The sequence below is a fragment of the Xenopus laevis genome, chromosome 2S, assembly GCF_017654675.1.
Source record: "Xenopus laevis strain J_2021 chromosome 2S, Xenopus_laevis_v10.1, whole genome shotgun sequence".
NCBI classification, from domain to species: Eukaryota; Metazoa; Chordata; class Amphibia; order Anura; family Pipidae; genus Xenopus; species Xenopus laevis.
In genome coordinates this window covers 111,671,676-111,694,508 of record NC_054374.1, presented here as the reverse complement: position 1 = coordinate 111,694,508, position 22,833 = coordinate 111,671,676, and the positions used below count along the sequence as shown (strand labels likewise).

General features: G+C 36.0%; 1 protein-coding gene across 1 annotated transcript; it reads left to right on the top strand.

Moving 5' to 3' along the window:
* The first annotated feature begins 219 nt into the window (after window positions 1-219).
* tm9sf2.S (transmembrane 9 superfamily member 2 S homeolog) lies at window positions 220-21,615 on the top strand. Its single transcript, NM_001095114.1, is given in 17 exon segments — window positions 220-447; window positions 3,457-3,524; window positions 4,120-4,213; window positions 4,990-5,117; window positions 5,998-6,127; window positions 6,775-6,899; window positions 8,478-8,589; window positions 8,994-9,073; window positions 9,656-9,764; window positions 11,857-11,989; window positions 12,379-12,498; window positions 14,418-14,475; window positions 14,880-15,039; window positions 16,541-16,692; window positions 17,574-17,685; window positions 19,059-19,230; window positions 20,941-21,615. Coding segments are annotated over 17 exon segments (1,956 nt in total). The 5' UTR covers window positions 220-312; the 3' UTR covers window positions 21,009-21,615.
* Window positions 21,616-22,833: the final 1,218 nt, after the last annotated feature.

Genomic DNA, 22,833 nt, shown 5'->3' with positions numbered 1-22,833 from the left:
ATTATGCATAGAACGATTTATAGGTGAACCACGCAGTTCACTAAAGGAGCACAGCCACGGCGCTTCTCTATTACTTCCGCCTGCGGCGCTACGTTGCTGTCATGACAACCCTTTATCCCCACCCTAACCTGGCTCATACCCACGCTATAGCCTACCCGGAAGCGGTATCCTTGATGACGCTGAAGCTGGGTGACGTGTCTGATTAGCAGGAAGGAGGAAGTGAGTGCGAGCTGTCGGTTGTAACTGGGAGCGGATACCTCTTTGGTCATCATATCGGTATACTGTATTCCTTTGCCTCGCGGGATAGCGGCCATGGCGATCCAATCAAGCACTGTGATCTTCACTTCACTGCTGCTGTGCGTTATCAGGCCCGGCGCAGCTTTCTACCTGCCAGGTCTCGCTCCAGTCAGCTTTTGTGAGCAGGGAAAGGAAACGGCAGAATGCAAGGTGAGACGACTCTGGTTCTAACGTTGGACTATTAGGTTAGACGTGATGACATCACAGTACTTTCTCTGCGCCTTTTACAGGTAGCATTAGTACGCGGTGTTCCAGAGGCAGAAAACTCGTAAAATCTTTTGTGAAGGTTGTGTGTCTGTGTTATTTATAGAATATTCCCTCATATGAAAAAGAGGTTGAATCGGGGGGAGAGCACGATTTTCCTCAGCTGATAGGAGACACATATCTCAGCCTCAGCAGTTCTTATTCCTATCCTGGGTGTGGTAATTCAGCAACCACATGACACCAGCGCTTTAGATTTCTCCAGAACCTTAGCAGAGGCTCAGCACCCACACTTAAGGAATGTAATCCTTATAATAATAATAATAATCAGAAGATGATTGAGTCATCCTGCTCCAGTAACACAAATATGTAGGGCAACAAATAAGGGCAGCTTGGGCTGGGCACTTGCAGAACCTCTTCTACAGAATACTGTGCTTTGTTACTGGCTAATACATTGTGACATCTACAGGGACATAGATCTCCCTACTACTAGTAGAATCTGGCTACTTGCCAGATTCTTCTAGTTTAGGGTGGCCATAGACGTGCAGATTTACCTGCAATATTGGACGAACGATCGGACCTCCCGATCCGCCACTAACCTTCAGTTTAAATAAAGTAGTAAAAGAACAGATCAGCCGATGTTCTGCCCCTGACAGCAATCGTACGGAAGTTTATGTCCGACAAAGCTGGTGACAGTCTCCAACTGAAAATCGGCAGATCGGCAATACATGCAGAGAGATTATCGGCAGCCAACAGTAATCTTCTAACCTGTCCGATCGGCTTGGCACGATAAATGTCGGGACACTCCACACACGGTCCAAAAATCGCACGAATTGAGGATTCGTATGATCGGATCTTTGCGTCTATGGCCAGCTTTAATCAAGCCTGTGGGGCATTACAGCAACGTTTCAGGCCTCACATGGCCTTTTTATCATGGCTTGATAAAAGGCCATGTGAGGCCTGAAACGTCACTATACTGCCCCACAAGTTTGCAATAAAGGCATTTTTATTTTAAAAAGATTAAGTGGTGCTGTTCCAATTGAATTCTTTCCAAATTTGCCAGTAGTAAGTGGCCGCTGGGGAACCTGCACTTCGATACAGGAAAAAAGAAAAGATTTTACGAGGTTGTGCTGACTATCTTGCTCACATAGCTTTAATCAAGCCGGCATACATTTTGCTTAACAGCAAAAACAGGCCTTGAAAAAAGGTGACTGCTGCATGTAAAAACCATATACAAACAGTAAAACTTCTAAATATTGTTCGAGTGTTACTATAACTGTTGCTTGTCAGGCACTAAAGTTTTTCATAGAATGGCTTTTGTTCCGTTTTGAAGTGGTCTTTGGTGGCCGTCTAAACATGTAAACCTGTAAAGTAGTCATTTATAGAGCTGCATGAGCCCAATTTCTATAATAAAGACATTGCAAGATATATTTAGATTTTGTATTTTGAAGTCATTTAAGTTTTGGTCTTTTGAGACCTTTAAAATTCACCTATAGTTATCTTATTGTTTTGTCCTAGTCATTATAGAAATCTTGATAAAATTGTACACATCTAGATTTACCTAAGAATGGTATTTTCTTTCATTCCTGCCTATTAGTACAAACTTGGTATAGCTTATCAGCAAAGAAGAATCCCGCTCTCAAAGGCGCTGTACTGCACTGTACCACTAAATGTTGCGATTAAAGCTGTAGTTATGTGAAGATGTGGTCCGTGTCCCTTTGAGGATTTGCAGTACAGTGCCTTTGAGAGCGGGATTCTTCTTTGCTGATAATCTTTTTAAGAACTCAGTAAAGATTTGAACTGAAGCACTTATGTTTCATTGAAACAGCCTTAACTGCAAACTGTAAGAACAGGTCTGAAAAGAACTGGAAATGCAGGTTTTGATGCCATCCAAATTGTATGCAGATATTTTACAAGAATAGAATGCATGGATATATTGTTGTCCACCGACTGACAAGCAAAACTGGAAAATCCACTCAGTGTACGAGAATGAATAGGACCGCACAAATTTCAGGAGTCGGCCTGACATAGCACTATTATTGAGCTGACTCTTTCTTTCCTGTACTGTACTATTAACTTTTATTCTGGTTGCAATGAAATGGTCTCCACCAAAAACTATTCATTGCATAGTGAAAGAAGATGTAATTCAAAGCAATATACATTCATTAAACACCTTCACTTCGTTTAAAGTGCAAACATTCTTACTTACATGACTTTAATGAATAGGTCTTGTGCATAATATACTATGGCTAATCAGGCAAATTGAAGCTACTCCATATTTGTCTCTAGCAAGTTAGAGCGTACGATTACCAGTGCACAGATAATGTCCCTACATAATGGAATCAATGTGTCGGGGAGTTCTTTATACAACATTTACTATGGTGCCCATTTACTTAGTTCGAGTGAAGAAATAGAGGAAAAATAGTTTGAATTTCGAATGGTCGAATATGGCTACTTCAACCATCTAATGGGCTACTTCGACCTTCTACTATGACCTTCAACTTCGAACGATTCAAACTAAAAATCGTTCGACCATTCGATAGTCGAAGTACTATTCGACCCTAGGTAAATGTGCCCCTATATCTAGTTAAACTGACATTGGTTACTGATGGTGAGATAGTGGGAAAACTAAATAATGTTTTATAACATATCTATCAAAAGTGCATATGATTTTAACTAATTGATTAGTCAGACTGTATCATCAGCATAACTATTATTTTGATTTAGTTGAAAAAAAAAGTTGTGTTCTACCCCTTTAAAGGTATTCACAAACTGAACTGCAATTGTTTATATTTTTCTGTTCGAATCAGTTCTCCTCCAAGTTCAGCTGTTCATTGGTCCACATTAAATTTGAAAGAGAGCAGCTGGTTTTGCATAATGGCACTGCAGCCCTATGTCATAATTCATATATGTATATGCAGTTTAATTAAATTGATCTTATTTGTTTTTGTTTTCTAGTCTGAAATAGAGCTTTTTGTGAACAGACTGGACTCTGTGGAATCGGTTCTTCCTTATGAATATGCTGCGTGAGTATTGAATCCTGATGTTGTCAACTTTTGTAAAATACTTAAAATAATCACCTGTTTCTCTAATTATTCCTACAGACCTGTCAGAGCTCATTTAATTCAAATGTAGCTCTGCCTAATCTTTTATTATTATTATGTATTTATAAAGAGCCAACATATTCAACATACAGCTGTTGAGTCAGTGTTGAACAGGAGGCATGGAGTGCCTTATGACTCATGAACTGCGGGGAAATTTGAGCAACTGTATTTTTACTTGTAAATGACCCCTAGAATGTAATGAAATCATACTAAAAGTATAAAGGTAAGCCACTCCTTAACAGAAAGGGATTTATTTTCTGGTATGGATGGGACCTGAGGTTTTCTAGACAAAGGGATGTGTAATTTAAATCACACATCTGTAAAAACATGTAAACACAAAATAAACCCAACAGCATTGTTTTGCCACCATTATGGATTTATGCAACTTAGTTACCATCAAGTACAAGCTGCTGATTTGTTATTACAGTATTTGACTCTATGTGAGATGGCTTTTCTGTTTCTGGATTAGGGTTCCCATACACTTTTCATTGCATTGTTTTAATTTTTTTTTAATTAGGTTTGATTTTTGCCAAAATACAGGAGAAAAACGCCCATCTGAAAATCTTGGTCAGGTGCTTTTTGGTGAAAGAATTGAACCCTCTCCATATAAGGTTTGTATCTATTTTTTTTTAGTATGTGGTTAAATATACATTAGGAGCATGTTAAAAAAAAACAAAAAAAAACAGAAGAAAAAATATTTTGTAGCGATCCATAACCTCACTTTCAGTGCACCTTAGGCAGAGGGGTATGCCATTTCAATTCCTGTAGTTCCTGGAACAATTGCTTGATGGTGCTGCTGCATATGTAAAATATTTTTTATTGTCAGAATCTCTTTAAGCAGCTTTAGATTAATGTCACGCAATGCATTTTCTCTGCTGACAGTGGAAAGCCTGTATGTCCCACAACCACCCTTTCTGTATAGTAACATATATGAACAGGTTCCTCCTGATCTGTATGACAAGATCTATCCCAAATGGTGACACTTGAAATGCAATTTATTGGATACAGCATTGAGAGAATCGCATGATCATACTGATGCATTATGTTATAAAAAAGATATAGGAAAAGCTAATTTTAATAGGCATTAATACTAACTGGTTAATACATATCTGCAAATGGATACATCCATATTTGGTTAGTGTAATATTGTTAAAAACAAAGTATTGAAAAGTTCAACATTTTATAAGTGAATCATTTAGAAGACCACAGGCAATAGCTTGGAAGCTACCTAGTAGAAGGACACACTGTTCTCTAAATGGCTGCTTGTTATCTATGTGCAGCCAATCAAGCAGGTACCATTTGGCTGCAAGGTCCAGAAAAGCTTATCTTTTTATGGGGTTGAGGCCTGTTTTCTTTAATATGTTGAATACATTTTTTTTTTTTGCAGTTTACATTTAATAAGGAAGCTAAATGTCAGCTTGTTTGCAAAAAGACATATTCTTCTTCTAACCAAGAAACCAAGTCAAAGCTTGACTTTCTAAAAAAAAGTATGCTTCTGAACTATCAGCATCATTGGTAAGTAAAAACACTATGAACCTATGAAGTGTGGGAAAACTGACACCATTCTGTTGAAGCCTTTAGGGTACACATTTAGCTGCACGTTTCTGTGACACTCCTATGTTCACACTTGTTCTCTTTATTATTTTCTCTTTTCTTGTATACAAAAATAAGTAACGTTATTATGTTAATAAGGAAATGTTTGCAATGAAAATGCATTGCTTTATGTTTTCATTTCCCTTATGTGTTACCAGCTTTAAAGAGAAAACATATAGGAAATAATGTACCACCTTTTGTAAAATATAAGAATTTCCAATAGAAAAAGTTCCATGACCTTCTAAGACAAATTTCACTTTTTGCTTAAGCTTTAGATGATTATTGGTGATTGGCAAACGTTCATATGGTTTTGAGCTCCATATCGACAGGGGAAAAAAATGGTAGTTCTACATGCCAATGACAATTAAGGTGAACTTTCATGATGGTTAAAGTTGCAAGCCATGGATAAGGTTGAACAAGTAATATACAGTGCTCAACCAAACCCTTAAAGGATAAGTAAGGCTGTTTTTTAAATCCCCGAAGATTACTCTAAATATCCACCAAAATAAACATACCTTTCTCCCTTCATTGAATCTTCAAGGTTTCTAATTACAGCTCTTGTAGCTACATTCTTGTCTGGTGTGAAGCTCTGCCCCATTTTCCTTCTGTGCTCTCTTTGATTATCAAGACATCAGAAAGGTGCCTACTGGGCATGCTCACTTCCTCTGCTCCAATAGAAATATAGAAATCAATTGGGCATGGACAGTAGTCACCTCTCTGAGGTCTTCATATTCTTTAATGAAACAGTCCCTAGTATTGCATTATAATACATGAAATATACTCATAAATATTTAATTTTTAGGATTGTTGACAATATGCCTGTAACATGGTGTTACGATGTTGAAGATGGACAGAGATTTTGCAATCCTGGATTCCCTATTGGTTGTTACATTACTGAAAATGGCCATCCAAAAGATGCCTGTGTAATTAATGTAAGCCTTATCTTAAATACTGTACTTCTCAGCTTTGGGTTGTATCAAATATCATATGGATAACTAAATATGTGAATTTTATAATATACTGACAGATTTGAAGATTTTTTCCTTTTATTTGTTCATTAAATATATAGGCGTTTGGACTTAGTTTAGGTAGTAAACCAAAAGTATTCACTTTAATTGTTCTGCTGTGCGTAAAAGTTTATATTTACCAGAGTATTAATGTAGCTGACGCAAGCTTTTTGGAGGGGGTATATGTGGGGCATTTTGAGCACCAAAACACCGGATTCTTTGCTTCTCATTGGGTAGAGCATCAGCATCACCTTAATTCACAACAATGTATTCTTGTAATCTTGGGGCTACCTTATACTTAATACATGCAAAACAGAATAACTTCTGATTCCAGTGTATTGGAAGACTGGTGGAGGTGGAGAGCTGCTAGAAGCATTCTAGCCTGAGCTGAAACTGAGTTATACACAATTGGTAGCCAAAGCAGAGTAGCTGATAGAACTAGGTAATTTATGTTTCCTGTGCCCTAGTTCATGAGTCACAGTTGCACCCCATTAGAGGGATACCAGAAAAGTATTTACCTGCAAATTAATTAAATTGTAATTTTCATTTTATTTTTTCTTGTATTTTCACAGTCTGAGTTCCACGAGAAAGACACATATTATATCTTCAACCATGTCGATATAACCATTTTTTACCATGTTGTAGAAAATGAGGGCCAAGGGGCAAGATTGGTTGCAGCTAAACTGGAACCTAAAAGGTAATTTCTTTTTAACACCACCATTCACTCTTTGCCTATATTGATACTGATTTCAGCCAGAGACTGTTCTAACTCTGTTCTATTTTGAATATAAACAAAACAATTTTTTGTCAAACCAAACTGACCCATGAATTATTCAGTGTACGTTTTAATTGAACTGTAACACAAAATGAGTCTGATGAATGATAACGGGAATCATTGCTATTTTAATTATGTACTATACGGTAGTTGTTTATATATTTGTTTATCAACCTATCATACTAACTTACCTGTTATGACTGGTGGATTCCTTCAGCGAATCCATTATGCTGCAATGGACTTTTTAAAGGGTTGTTCATCTAATTTTAATTTTAGTATGTTATAGAATGGCTAATGGTTTTTGATTTGTTTAGCTTTTTTAGCAGCTGTTCAGTTTGCAATTTCAGCTGTCTAGTTGCTAGGGTCTAAATTACCCTAGCAACATGCATTTATTTGAATGAGAGAGATAAGAAATATGAATAGGAGACGGCCTAAATAGAAAGAGGAGAAATACAAAGTAGCAATAACAATAGATTTGTAGCCCACAGAGCATTTAGTTTTAGATGGGGCTAGTAACCCCCATGTGAAAGCGGAAAAAAAAAGTCAGAAGAAGAAGGAAAATAATTAAACTATAAAAAAGAAAAAATGAAGGTCAATTAAAAAGTTGCTTAGCACAAATTATAAAAAATGAAAACAAATGGTAAATTTTCTCAGAATAGCCCTCTCTACATTATACTAATGCACCTAGAATAAATAAAAATTTCGAATGTTTGGTATTTATGAAAAAGCGAAATGTCAAAAACTTGAATGAAAAACAACGGTAAAAAAAACTCGGATGATCGAGTTTATGTCCTGAAAAAACTCCAAATTGATCGCATTTATATCCCAAAAACTCAAATTGGTCGAGTTTTCAGATAAAAACCTTCAAATCAACCAAAAAACTTGAGCTTTGCCTAGGACAACTCTCTTTGACTTCTACATAAGCTCGCCAACTTTTAGGTGGCAAATTTTTTACAATTTTACAATCAGTTTTTCGAAAATGTGTGAGTGGGTGCAAAATAAAATTTGAATCGTGGAAAAATCTTTTTGATAAATCCTCCTATTAATAATTACTAATTAACCTTATATTGTGACATTTCTATTTTATGTGTACTGTATATTGTGAGCGGGCCCCTAAGCTCGGTAAGTGACAGCAGCACAGAGCATGTGCACTGAATCAGCAGAAAAGAAGATGGGGAAGCTACTGGGGCATCTTTGGAGACACAGATCTTTACTGCTAAAGGGCTGTGGTTGCCTTGGGCTGGTACAGAAGCTCAAAACATAATGTACAACATTTCTTGCTACTTCTTTAGTTCTCCTTTAAATGATTAAAAGACATTTAGGCAAATATAAATGCACATTGCTGCTTGGTGAATATTATTGCTAGTTCTCCGAACATTCTGTTTAACCAGTTCCTGGATCGTAGCATCAGTACCTGTTTATAAAATAAACCAATTGCTACTTTTGCCATACTTGCTATAAAATTAGTATTTCATTTTAGCTTCTGTGTTTACTTTGTAGCTTCAAGCAAACTCATGTTGACCAGCCAGACTGCTCGGGGCCTCCTATGGAAATTAAGAATCAGTTTAGTGGTGATGTCACTGTTCCATATACCTACTCTGTGTCTTTTCATGTAAGTTAATACATCATTTTCTAATTTACATATAAAGTTCTGTGCAATTGCTGACCAGAGTGTACCACCCAGAGGGTCTGTGTGATTGTCAGTCTGCCCAAGGGCCCAATTACTTCTTTATTTGGCATACATTTTAATCTGGCCCTTTGACATGTGGTTAGGGTTGCCACCTGGCTAGTATTTCATCAGCTCAGCCAGCAAAATACCACCTAGGTGGCAGCCCTACATGTGGTACATATACACATAACAATGACGATAGAAATGCTCTTAGTTGGTTTTAAATAAATGCATATAAACATAATGTATCGATTTTGAGGTGCTTGGCATGTGTTATTAAATGCACTTGTGTCAGGTCCCTTAATATATTTTTCAAAATAATATGTGAATTTTGCTTTATTTTCCAGGAAGAAAAAAACATCAGATGGGCATCTAGATGGGATTATATTTTAGAATCCATGCCTCACACACACATTCAATGGTTTAGGTAAGTACACACTAAGGGGCAGATTTATCAAGGGTCAAATTTCGAATTCATGGGAGTTTTTTCAAACTTTCAAAAACCAAAATTTATTTAAAAAAAACAAAACTCTAAACTCTGGTGTATAGGATTGAATCAAAGAAAAACTTGAATGTCAGGAAGGCTGCAAACAATTCCAAATTAATCCCAGGATGTCTCCCATTGACTAAAACAGCCATTTAGCAGGTTTTTTGGTTATAGTCGAATTTGAGTTCTTAAAGGGCCAAAGTATGATAAATCTCAAAAATCTAATTTAAAAAAAAACTCAAATCGAATTTTAACAATTCCCAAGTCCAATTTGACAGTTTTGGCCATAAAAAAACCCCTAAAATTCAAATTTACATTTCGACCCTTGATAAATCTGCCCATAAGCATATGTCATACTTTGATTGTAAATGACCACCAGGGTTGGCTTCCAGTGGTAGACAAGATATCCAATAATCATTACCCCATATCTCAGCCTGACATTCATGTTATACCGCACGTTGGTTTAACCAGCAAGACAAAGTAGACAAACCTAAACCTTTTTTTTTTTTTTTTCCCCCTCAGTATTATGAATTCGTTGGTGATTGTCCTCTTCCTTTCGGGTATGGTTGCTATGATTATGCTAAGGACATTACATAAAGATATTGCAAGGTACAATCAGATGGATTCTACGGTAAGTGTTATACACTAGGTTATGCACTTTTAATGGACATATCCTTGACAATTATTTAATTTTAAAACTGCATGAACTTTTTTTATTTATTTATTTTTAAATCTTACTTTATAATGGAAAAAATTAAAGTAGGTAGGCAACAGTGAATGGTAAATATAAGTATAGTGTTTAATTAAAGATAATCACATGAATCGTTCATAATTTGTAGAGAAGTTTAAAAAAATAACATTATCAGGCTGTTGAGCATGGAATATATGAAAGGCTCTTCATGGCGCCTGCAGTAGCTTTCCCTAACTCTGGAATATGAACTTTTTCCTGTCTACTGAGTACTTTACGTTTTAGACTAGACAAGTAAATAAAGGGGTTATTTATCAAAACTTAATTTTTTTTACTGTTTTGCAAAAAAATAAAAAAACTCGACTTAAAACCCCTTTATTTACTAATAAAAGTTCTTGAGAAATTTGCTGCGGAAAAACGGTGTGGCAAAATCTTGTGCCAATTCGAATTGTGCAACTTTTTCAAATTGACGCTCTAAAACTCGACTATCGAGTTGTCACCCAAAAACTAGAATTTATCAGATTATCGGACTAGAATCCTGAAGGTAAAAAACATGTTCCAAAGGTTAATGGGACAATCTGCCATTGACTTATACATGATTTCGACAGGTTTTAGCTGGAGTATTTTTGGATTTGAATTTTTAGCAGCCTCAGAGCATAATAAATCTTGAAAAATGTAAGTTTTTTTCCCCCCTCTAAAAATTCAGATTTTTTGTCCTTTAAATATGACCTGTGTAACTCAACCTTTAATAAATAAACCCCTTAGACTATATTCTAAGAAGCAGTTGGAATACTCAGGATATTAGCAATGTGTGAAAAAGTGAATAAAGCTTGCAAAATCTTATAATAGCTTTTATTTCCATACTTGCAAATGCATTGGGAATACTGCACATTCTATTCCAAATCAAAAAATAAAGAAAAATGTATTAAATGTGTGATATTCCTTTACAGAAAGTGAAGAAAAGGGAATATTAGGCTGTTCCAAAAAAAAATAGCAGTATCTGCATTCTTCTTTACAAACTCAAACATTCACTGTATCAACTGAAAAATGTTTCATGATTTTGCTTTCCTTTGATTCACTGAACTAATATTTATAGTTGTATAAGCAGTGTTTCTGAGAACTGCTGCACGTCTGTGTTTCATGGAGTCCACCAACTTCTGGCACCTGTTACATTCCACAGGTCTTCTGCATTTCTTGGTTTTGCCTCAGAAACAGCATTTTTTTATGTCACCCCACAAGTTTTCTATTGGATTAAGGGCTGGGGATTGGGCTGGTCACTCTGTAATGTTAATCTTGTTGGTCTGAAACCAAGATTTGCTTGCGGTTTACGAGCACGTCTTTTTTTCAACAAAGGGACATGCAGGTTTCTTGCCGATAGTTGGGCTTCACATAGGCGTCTTCTAACTGTAACAGTACTCACTAGTAACTTTAGACCTTTTATCTTCCTGGAGCTGATCATTGGCTGAATCTTTGCCATTTTGGCTATTCTTCTATCCATATAAGTGGTAGTTTTCTGTTTTCTTCCACGTCTTTCAGGTTTTGGTTGGCATTTGAGATATTTTTAGCTGAGCAACCTATCATTTCTGCACTTCTTTATATGTGTTCCCATCTCCAATCAACTTTTTAATCAAAGTAAGCTGTTCTTCTGAACAATGTCTGGAACAAGCCATTTTACTCAGATTTTCAAAGAGAAATACACTATAACCAGAATGCACAACATTTGCTGCCTTCCTTCCTTAAATAAGGGCTGTAATTTACACCAGTTTATTATTCTGGACACTGTTTTTATTTTGAACAAACCTTAACACAGAGTCGGCAGCATGCATGTCTGATTGATATTCTGAACTTAACTGTGTATATATGAATTTTGCGTGCTTCACTTGATGTCTCTGAAGGCATTCTGTTGTAAGTCTTGAATTATGGATCGTGAGCATTAAGTAAAAGGCACAGTGTTCAGTTTAGAGAACAAACATTGATGAAATCATTCTTTACTTGTGGTATAGTTATTAATATAATTCTTTTAAAAAAATTTCAGGAAGATGCTCAAGAAGAATTTGGGTGGAAGCTGGTTCATGGTGATATTTTCAGAGCACCAAGAAAAGGCATGCTGCTCTCTGTTTTCCTGGGTTCTGGCGCTCAGATTCTAATAATGACTTTTGTCACATTATGTAAGTACATGAGCAAAGTAATTTCACAGCTGTGGTTTTGTAACTTTAAATTCTGTGTATGTTTGTCAAAAGAAACAATTTTCTTAATTTTATCCATGTAAAAATGTGCTTGCTACATGCTCCCAAACTGTAGTGATTTTCTTAATTCTTTTTCACAGATTAGTATCTTTGGCAGTATAAACAGCCGATTTTTCACGCATGAGTTTTTCAGTAGTGTAAATTATTTGTGTAACAAAGAACATTCATTTTATTTGACTTTACATAAGCTGCTGCATAACCTCACCAGAATTATGTCTACATAAATGCAATTTGATATATATATGTATAAAGACAATTAAACTGTAAATCGCTCATGGTCTCTAACATATATATATATTTTTTTTTTGTAGTTTTTGCCTGCCTTGGATTTTTGTCCCCTGCTAACAGAGGTGCTCTAATGACATGTGCTGTCGTGCTGTGGGTGTTGCTTGGAACTCCAGCTGGTTATGTTGCTTCAAGATTTTACAAATGTAAGTTCATAGTAAGATATTTGTAAAACTTGTAGACATTTTACAGAAAGACAATAATTGTTAATGCTTGATGGTCAATTTTCTTTTTACAAATTTCTAGCTCCTTTAAGATGAAATATCATTGATATTTTTGCATTTACTTAAGGTATTTATGTAGGAATCTTTTGTTTTTTGTTTAAATTGAATGTTTAATTATTTAGCAGCATTCATAAAGGGATCATACCTGGAGGAAAATGCTAGGGAGGACTGTGGCTGCAGACTCCATAGGTACGAGCAACGTTTTAAATTTAGGCCTTTTCAGAGTGGATTGGGGCACAGTCTATGTTGCACAGTGGGCCCCAAACCTTATCAAATTTAAGTGATGATTTGAGTTTAAAAAAAAAAGTGGGGAGACATTATTAACCAGTTGTAAACAGGCGCTAAACAATGATGGGGAGATGGGGAGGCATTCATCAGATGCATGAAAACTATTTTCCTGGCATAAAATAACAGGATGCAAGGCCACAGCTTGGTGTTTTTGGAGAGTATTATACCTATATCATATGTCTAAGGTTGGTTGTGACCTTTTGAAATTCTAGGTTCCCTGCCAAGTAATTGTCACTTGGTCCAAAAGTTTACAACATGTGTGCACTACGAATCGGATGAAAAAGGCAGCTGCTGGTTTCTGGCAGAGGTCCTCCGCATTTTGACACATTTGCATAAGCCTAAGGGGAGTTATGTAGAGGTGTAAGGATTTTCTGTTGTCTCCTCCCAGTCATCCTGCTTGAGGTCTGGGATTTCACTCATGAAGTATCTCTTCTACTGTAAGAGAGGGGAGTTGAGGTGTTCGTAGTAAATTTTGAGTGAAAGGTATGCATACGCTGGAAGTATTTGAATAGTGGAAGTTGAGGTGGTTGCCATTTTTGCAGCAGTTGTGGGTAGGTAGCAAAGGTGGAGTTTTCCAGAATGTCTCCCACTTATTTGATGATGTGACAAGGCCAGTGAATAAAGTCCCGCAAGTGTCTGATGTCTGAGGATTATCTCTGCATTGGGAATCGAATCTGCCTTGCAAGAACATGAAGTAGCTTACATTTAGATATTAAGCTCAAGAAAGAACTCCTATTTTTGCAATTTAGCAACATTCAAAAAGTATGTTCAGCAAAAGCCTTATTCATTGAACTCATTTTGAACAAGGGGGGGTATAGCAGCCCATTTAAAAGGAACTGTTTGAGTACAGCCAACCATCAATTGATAGTTATTGGCTCTGATAACTGCTGCCCATGGAGATTTGGTTGTATTTGTCTGTTATTCTTCATGTTATAATATAAAACAAGCAGAGGCATTTGTAGTCAATAACTAGCATTGCTGCCTTGCAACTCCAGGACCCTAGGGTTTAATTACGGTGGTATCCTATCTGCATGGAGGTCATGTGATCTCAGAATAATTGTCTGAGGTTGTCCTTTAAGGACACTATTATTATTTTTATTGGAAAATGCAGGATCTAGTGTTCGTTTTTTTGTGCTGTTGTTCCAACTAGATTATGTTCTGCTATATTTGGTTGTTTTGCCAGAACTGGGGACTATTCTACAGCAGGAGACATACTTTTCTTTTGGGCCTTCTGGTTGCCTGCCCAAATAATGAGCTACAAACCACATTAAAACATTCCATGCACCACTGCCTTAACAGGATCATTCATAAGAGTAGATTAGATGATTTAACAATACAAAGCAATTAACTCATGAGCAGTAGGATAAACAAAAACTTATCACTAATTGGAAGTACATGAAAATGAAACAAAAATAAAATAATATAAAAAAAAAAATTGAAATTACCTTCTCCTACAGATACAGTTCCAGTATAAAGACTGGATGCACCCTGCTAAATGTTTTTTTTTTTTATTTGCTTGCGTTTCTAATATATATTTCTTATTTTTTATATAGCATTCGGTGGAGAAAAGTGGAAAACGAATGTCTTACTGACTGCACTTCTCTGCCCAGGGTATGGTAATTCTATAAAATAACATAATGTGCTATTGGTAGTCAGTATTACGTATTAGTATTAGGCAGGCATGTATATTTTAGTTATCACAATAGAGCTAAAATACCATTAATGTGAATACTTATTTGCAGCACAGTGAATAAGAACAATGGCTTGACTTTAAATGTGGCAAGATAAATTACAGATGCTCATTCCTGCTGGAATCTTGTTATACTATGTGTAAGTGTAGAGAGAGGGATATTCACTCTGCATCTTTTACCTGCTGTTCTAATTAGTGTGTTTTGTTGCTAAGTAGCTGTCCAAGTAATGGAAGCTATGCAATAATAAGAATATACATAGTGTAGTTCCTTGAAATGTGTGTGTGCACCTAAATATAAAAGACCTTTTATTTAATTTTTTTTCAGGATTGTATTTGCTGATTTCTTCTTAATGAACTTAATTCTTTGGGGAGAAGGATCTTCTGCAGCAATCCCATTCGGTACCCTTGTGGCTGTACTAGCATTGTGGTTTTGCATTTCTGTTCCACTGACATTTATTGGAGCATACTTCGGATTTAAGAAGCAAGTAAGTGTTACTCGGGGCAGATTTATGAAGGGTCGAATTCGAATTTTCTAGTTTTTTTTGTTTTTTTTTAGGACCAAAACTGTCAAATTCGACAGGGGAATTGTTCAAATTCGATTTGAGGTTTTTTAAAAATTCTAATTACATTTTCGAGATTTATCATACTCATGCCCTTTGAGGACTCAAATTTGACTATTTGCCACCTAAAACCCACCAAATTGCTGTTTTAATCAATAGAAGACGTCCCGGGATCAATTTGGAGTTGTTTGCAGTCTTCCTGACATTCAAGTTTTTTTCGGGGAAAAAACCCGAATCGAGTTTATAAAACTCGAATTGGATTCGAGTTTTCGGGGCGATCCTATTCACCCGAGTTCAGGGCCGGAACTAGGGGTAGGCAGAGTAGGCAAGTGCCTAGGGCGCAAAGCTGGGAGGGCGCCAGGCATGTACCTCCTCTGTCGCCTACCCCAAGTCCAGTTCCCCTCTCTGCTCGACTCTCTGCATTTCTTCTCGCACTTCTGCGCATGCGTGCGGACTTCAATTCATACATGCGCACCATATCGCAAATGCGTGCATGCGAGACATGCGCCGCGACTGTCGGGCCGGCCTAGGGTGCCTGCCCATCGTGCCCAGCACTGCCCGGGTTTAGGAAATGTTATATTTTTCATAAATTTAGATTGGTCGAATTTCCAGTTCATGGGAGTTTTTAAATACTCACATGAATCCGAAATTTAACTTTTGATAAATGTGCCTCCCAGTGTCCTAAATAAAATTTCTGTTTAAATTAGTTAATTATAAGATTTTTTTAAATAATTGAAAGGTCCATCTATTGTCACACAGAAGGTATATGAGGAAAACGGGGTACAGTCTTATAGAGGGAAAGGTACAAAGATGCCAGGAAAAAATAGAGCTTAATATAGGATAACCACAAGGGAGGGCACAAGCAGGAAAATGGGAAAAGCAGGTTATATCTGTGAAATGCAGTGGTTGTGAGAATGATAGGTTGGTCTTTGTCTTGATCTGAATCAGTAAAGGTTAATACGGACTGCACAAATGTTCTAAGTATGTGAATGTGAGTTTTTAGTGCAGTTCCAAGAGAGAACTTCAAGAAATTGCTTTTTTATCTCTACATGCACATTTCATAGAAGCCACATATTTTTTGTTGGCAAGCCACAGTGTTTTAGAAGGCAGTATTGATAATTTCTCTAGATATTTTCCATTATTAAAATGAAATATTTTAAATAGAGGTCTACGTGTTCCCTAAATTGTTTAATTCATAATTTCATGATTGCTATCAGCACAGCAAAGCATTTATGTTTGATAAAAATATCTTGCAATAAATGGGTGCAAATTCTGTTCTTCTGTATTGATTGAGGATTAAAGTAGTTATTTAACACCATTAAAGCCAGCATGGAAGCCTCACAAAAAGCTTTAAAATAACATGGCAAAAGAGAAGTGAGATTAAATTGGCCTTCTAATAATTCTTTTCCTTTCTTTTTCCCTTTAGGCCATTGAACACCCTGTCCGCACCAATCAGATCCCTCGTCAAATTCCTGATCAGTCATTCTACACAAAGCCATTACCTGGTATCATAATGGGAGGAATTTTGCCATTTGGGTGTATTTTCATTCAGCTATTTTTCATTCTTAACAGTATTTGGTAAGTTTATTCCCTTAGCTTTTTCCATTGTTACATTTGAACATTCCTGCTGTTACAGAACAGAGAAAACTGAAAAGAGCACCTTTTCTGTGTATAAATGAGCTAATATACTGACATTAAGAGGAAAATATGACTTTGCAACCAGAGAGTGCTGAGCTAAACCAAATCATGTGCCTATGGCCGTTTTCTTGTAGTATCCAACCTGGGAAATGTTTGATATGTACAAATAAAAGTCCCAGCCCATTGCCTTTGTAATAGAGGGCATTATCAAATAGGGATATATGGGGGCTTAAATAAAGGCATGATCATACATTTTAATTGAAAAAAAAAAAAAAAGAAGTGGGGCGTTGATATTGAAAGTCCCTCAAAATACGTTAGGTCCCATGAGCCAATTAATGGAGAAAGTTCTGCCTTTTACTCCCATACTTCTTCCTGTTACAGTTAGTGATCTCTGAGGCAGAACACAGACCATCATGAAATGGTGGTTCAAGGCAAGAGATGTAAAAGGGCAATATTTACTGATCTCTGTATTTCAGTTTGGTAAGGTTCATATCATATAAATGGATAAGTATTCATTGTGGGAGTATAGGTTTCCTTTAGGTAAATTGATACTGCATTCATAGGGTACTAAAAAGATGTGGCTTCTATTGACCCCAAAAGGTAAATAGCATATTCTATTTTAGTCTGACAAAAATAAAAAAGATCAGATCCCTGGCTCTACGTACATCTAAAATCATAATAAGTTTTCCTTCAATCCCGGAAACCGGTATACTTCATAACAATACCTGTTTCTGTAAAAGCATCCTTGTTTGTTTTGTGTAATAACCATACAGTCTGTGGAGTGGTGTCTTGCATTATTTCTAATTCTTTTTATAATCTAGGTCCCATCAGATGTATTACATGTTTGGATTTTTGTTCTTGGTATTCATCATTTTGGTCATTACTTGTTCTGAGGCAACTATATTACTTTGCTACTTTCATCTCTGTGCAGAGGTAAGGTTTATGAGCAGAGCATGACTACAATATTATATTTCTTTGATAAACATTTTGAAAACAAATATACATTAATCACCAGTACATATGCATTACTTCATATAACATAACAGAACTTAGCAAAGGGCAACATGTAGATAAAGTACAGACCAATGAAAGAGTTAAAGAGGGGTTCTACCCCAATGCTTAGCATTTAGTACAGGTACAAAAATTATGCATTGAAGTACAGTTTTTGCCTGGGAGTAGATGAATTAAAAAATATAATTTAATTTAAGTAATATTTCTTTAAACATTAAAAATGCAATACTGTTACTGAAACAAGTTACTCTTCAGTAACCCCCATTTTTTATAAATAGTTTAGACATTGGTCTGTGATTACTTTGCCTAGATGATGTATTCGGGCCGTGTTGCTATTAAAAAATAAACCACTACAATAATGAATTATGAGACATGCATATTACTCCTTAATGTCTCTTTGGCCAACTGTGCTCCTAGAACTACTGGTTTAATAGCACAGGGTACAGCCGAGTAATTCAGAGACTGGATTACCAGGCAGTAACCAATCAATGACTTGAGGGGGCCACATGGGTCATAACTGTTGCTTTTGAATCTGAACTGAATACGGAGGATCAATTGCAAACTCACTGAACAGTTATGTCCTATGTGCCCCCCTTGTAGTCGCTGACTAACTCAGAGTTAGAGAGCTGAAAAGCAGGAAGTAGTGTTCTGGCTATTATGTTAGACATCCAGTCACTCCAGCCTTTATACATTTTTGGCTAACTAACTATATTAGAAATATTTTTTATTTTGCACAACCTATTTACCCAGTTTTTATTTTTACACTGAACTGTTCCTTTTAGGAACATGTTTATTTTTATTTGTATAGTGCTCTTGAGGGAAAAACACTGTACAGCAAAACAATAAATTCGTAGTAACAAACAAGGGGTCACTGCATTAATATGTAACAATAAATGCATTATTAGAAATACAATTCACATAAATATAAAATATAATTGCACTATAGATTGTGCTCAGTGTTAAGGAGAGATGGAGGACCCTACCCCTTAGGGCTTAGTACAGTGTAAATGGGAGGGTGATGTTATCATGGTAGTTCCACTGATTAAGTGAAGAAAGTCTAATGGAAGACTACAAGGATAAGATTGAAATTGTAATGTGGCATAAAATAGAATTAAATAATGACAATCATTTGCCATACTTTTATTTTATAAACCTTTACAGAAACGAAAACTTTTTTTCTATACTCCTTTCTGTTGCAGACAGGTTTTATACTGTATATAAAGGTAATTTAAATTATGAATGAAAATTTGCTTAGAAATCAATGTTCATACATTTTTCCTTCTCTTGATTTACAGGACTACCACTGGCAATGGCGCTCATTCCTAACTAGTGGCTTTACTGCAGTATATTTTCTTGTATATGCTGTACACTATTTTTTCTCCAAACTACAAATCACAGGGACAGCAAGTACCATTTTGTACTTTGGGTACACTATGATAATGGTCCTCATCTTTTTCCTTTTTACAGGTAAGCCTGTTATGTTTTTATAGGAGTTGATGGTCTTTATTCGTATTTTGATTCACTTTTTAATTCATATTTTAATTTAATGTGAAATACACAACCTATGTTGAAAAACTGTGCTAGTTTATGATAGCAGACTAAGCAGTATAATTAAAGATAATGAAATAATGGAGATACCTTAAAAATGTCATATTTTAAGATGTGGAGAACTAAAGAGTTTGTGTTTTGATCAAATGGAGTTAGCCCCAGGGTCGAACTGGACTGCCTCCCTCCCTGGCCCCCCGCACAACTGCAAGAAGAAGGTAGGCACGGGGGAGCCAGAGGAGGCATTGCAGCTGGGACGGGGCCCCTCAGTTGGTGCATAGCTCTACTCAAAAACATTTTCACAGGGATGCAAGACCCTGGTCATCTGCCAGCTAAAGGAAGCTTCTAGTTCAGGTGCATTTCAGGGGGTGCTGCCGCCTCCCAGACCGTGCTTCTAACTTGTAGCATTGGAGCAGGTTGGGGAGGGGCCACATTGCTAGTGCAGTGAGCAATTTTGTGCTCGCTGCCCTAGAAGAGCTGAATTTTGTTTTTAAAAAATGGAAATTAGTCACTTAAAGTTATCTGCTGAGACTTTTTTCTGACTAGCCCTCACAACAGAATGGTTTTTTTTTTTACAGAAGCCCTAAATTTGGAGGGCTCATTTTAGAACTCCCTTAAAGGAGAACTAAAGCTTAACTAAAGAAGTAGGCTAGAAATGCTGTACATTATGTTTTGGGCTTCTGTACCAGCCCAAGGCAACTGTAGTCCTTTTGCAGGAAAGATCTATGCCTCCAAAGATGCCCCAGTAGCTCCCGATCTTCTTTTCTGCTTCTTTTCTGCCCATGCTCTGTGCTGCTGTCAGTTACTGAGCTTAGGGATTGACCAGCAATATATAGTACACATAGTATATAAATGTCACAAAATAAGCCTGATTGTAATTAATACAGATACTTACTACATGGCAGCACAGAAACCAGTGCAATTAGTATACAAATTTAATAATCAGGCTTGTAGCATCAGCTTATATTACAGGCCAACCTCATTTTCTGCTTGATAATTTGTGACAACCCCTAAGTTTAGCTTCTCAACAGTTGTTCAGAGCCCACTGAGCATGTGAGTGTCACAGACACTTTCCAAGATGGTGACCCCCTGTGACAAGTTTGAAGTCCTGGATCATTGCTGCTATTGACAAGCTGAAACTTTAGACTGTTGCAATAAGGTCATTATATAAAATATGGCATTTTATAGCCATGTTCATTTTTAGAGTTTAGTTCTCCTTTAAGAATGTGCTAGCCAAAAGTGGATACGCTCGTGTACCAAGAGAAAAGCTCTGTTTTAAGAAATTAGTAGAACAAGAACTGATAACAAAAACCTATGCATAATTTTGAATTTTGTTTTACATTTATGTAAATATATAGTGCACCCCCTATTGTAAAATAATTCTGTAAGTCGTCCAACAGCTCCTATGACGTATTATTATTTTAATAAAATATTATTTTAATTTTAATAAAAAATTTGCATTGGGCTGTTAAATATAAACTTGAAAAAGTGACATTGTTGAGCTCTATTTTATATAAAGGAATTATATAGAATTATTGTAAAATTATTGTGACTATCAATTTAGTTTTAGGTTTTTTATTGCACTATATATAGTTACCTGGTAACCAACCTATTTTTTTGTTTTTGCTTTAGGTACAATTGGATTCTTTGCTTGCTTTTGGTTTGTAACAAAGATTTATAGTGTCGTTAAAGTTGACTGAAGAATGCAATCCAACTCATTAGCAGGAACATTTACTGATCGCTGGGACTGAAGTTATTTACTTTACAGTATTGTCACCTATTTGTGGGAAAACAAGTAACAAAAATCACCCTGTCTTTGAAACATGTTTAGTTTTGAACTACAATTCAAATTTTGTTCGATTAAAATAGCATTCACATGTTCCTGTTGAAGAGCCCATTTTAAGTTTGTATGCGTTTGTAAATAACGGCTGTAACTAAGATTTATGCTTTATACTATACGGTGGATGTCCGCTAGATCCAATTATACAAATGTCAATACTATTAATAAAGTACAATTGTAAATATACAGTTTTGCTTTTAGATTGGAGGTGGAACAAATGAAACTTTAAAGGAGGAAACTAGATTTACCATAAAACTATGGCAGCGTGCTTTCTGAAATATATTTCCTTTCATTTAAGTTGAGTTTTATTTTTTATATTTGATGTTATGTTCTGACCATGAGTTTTTGTTGTCTTTATTAGGTTTAGTGATTGAAGCCTTTAAAACTATGTGCCTCTCGGTCTATGAATTTTTAAATTTATAATCTTAATAAACGTAAAAATGTAATAAATATGTACTTTATTATTACCTTTGTGTTTTCTGGCACCAAATTATAATACAGAAATATTTTTTGAAGAAGCTTCTTACTATAGCTTAGCTTTTTAAAAGATTAGTATCGTCAGGACTTATATAATAATAACACATTCTAGATTTTACTTTATTTTAAAGTTATTGCAATTTATATTTTTAAAAGCAGAAGTTCCTTCTAATGTATGTGCACAAAAGATTTTAGATGAGCGCACAGTGCAACACAAACTGCAAGGTTTTCCAGAATGTGGAATATATATACAGGCAGCCAGCAGGTTTGATTCTTTGAGCTGTTGTGATCTATATCATTCATTCAGAACAGGACAGAGGCAGAACTAGGCAGGAGCCTTGGGCACACTATGGGGCAGATTTATTAAGGGTCGAATTTCGAGGGTTAAAAAACCCTCGAATTCGACCCTCGAAGTAAAATCATTCAAATATCGAATTCAAAGTATTTTAGTGCAAAAGAGTCGAATGACTTTAAGCGATCGATCGAATGATTTTTATTCGATCATAAAAAGTGCCCAAAACCTATCTACAATGTCCCCATAGGCTAACGTGCAACTCGTTAGCTTTTATTTGGCGAAGTATTGAGTCAAAGGATTTTTTAAAGAGACAGTACTTTGATTATTGAATAGTGGAACGATTTTTACTTCGAATCATTCGTTTCGATCAAATTCGATTGAATTTGACCAATTCGATGGTCAAAGTACCACAAAAAATACTTGAAATTCAATTATATTTGCATTCAAACTATTCACTCGAGCTTAGTAAATCTGCTCCTAGGTGAATAAGAGGGCTTACTTGCCAGTGCCTCCCTTGTACAAGCAGCTCAGTATACAATCCCTAAAACTTGAGTATTTATCCCTGTCTGCTGTTGATTATTGGATGCACATCCCATGGGCAGTGCACGTGTAAGAGCCCTTAAAGTGGTCCCCCCACCCAATAATTAATTTTTTCCATGATAAAATAAAATGTAATTATAAGCAACTTTATAATATACTTTAAGTTTAAAAAAAATGGTTTCAAGGTTATTTGTAATTGAAGTTGAAACGGGGTTTGTTGCCTTTCTGTTCTTTGAATCGGGCTCTTAAAACATGGGTCAGTACCCCTTAAGTTGCAGGGGAACTATCGCAACAATTAAAATTTAATATAAGCTTCAGCATACTGAAATAAACTTTCTAAATACAATCAATTAAAAATGCGGTACTGTTTCTG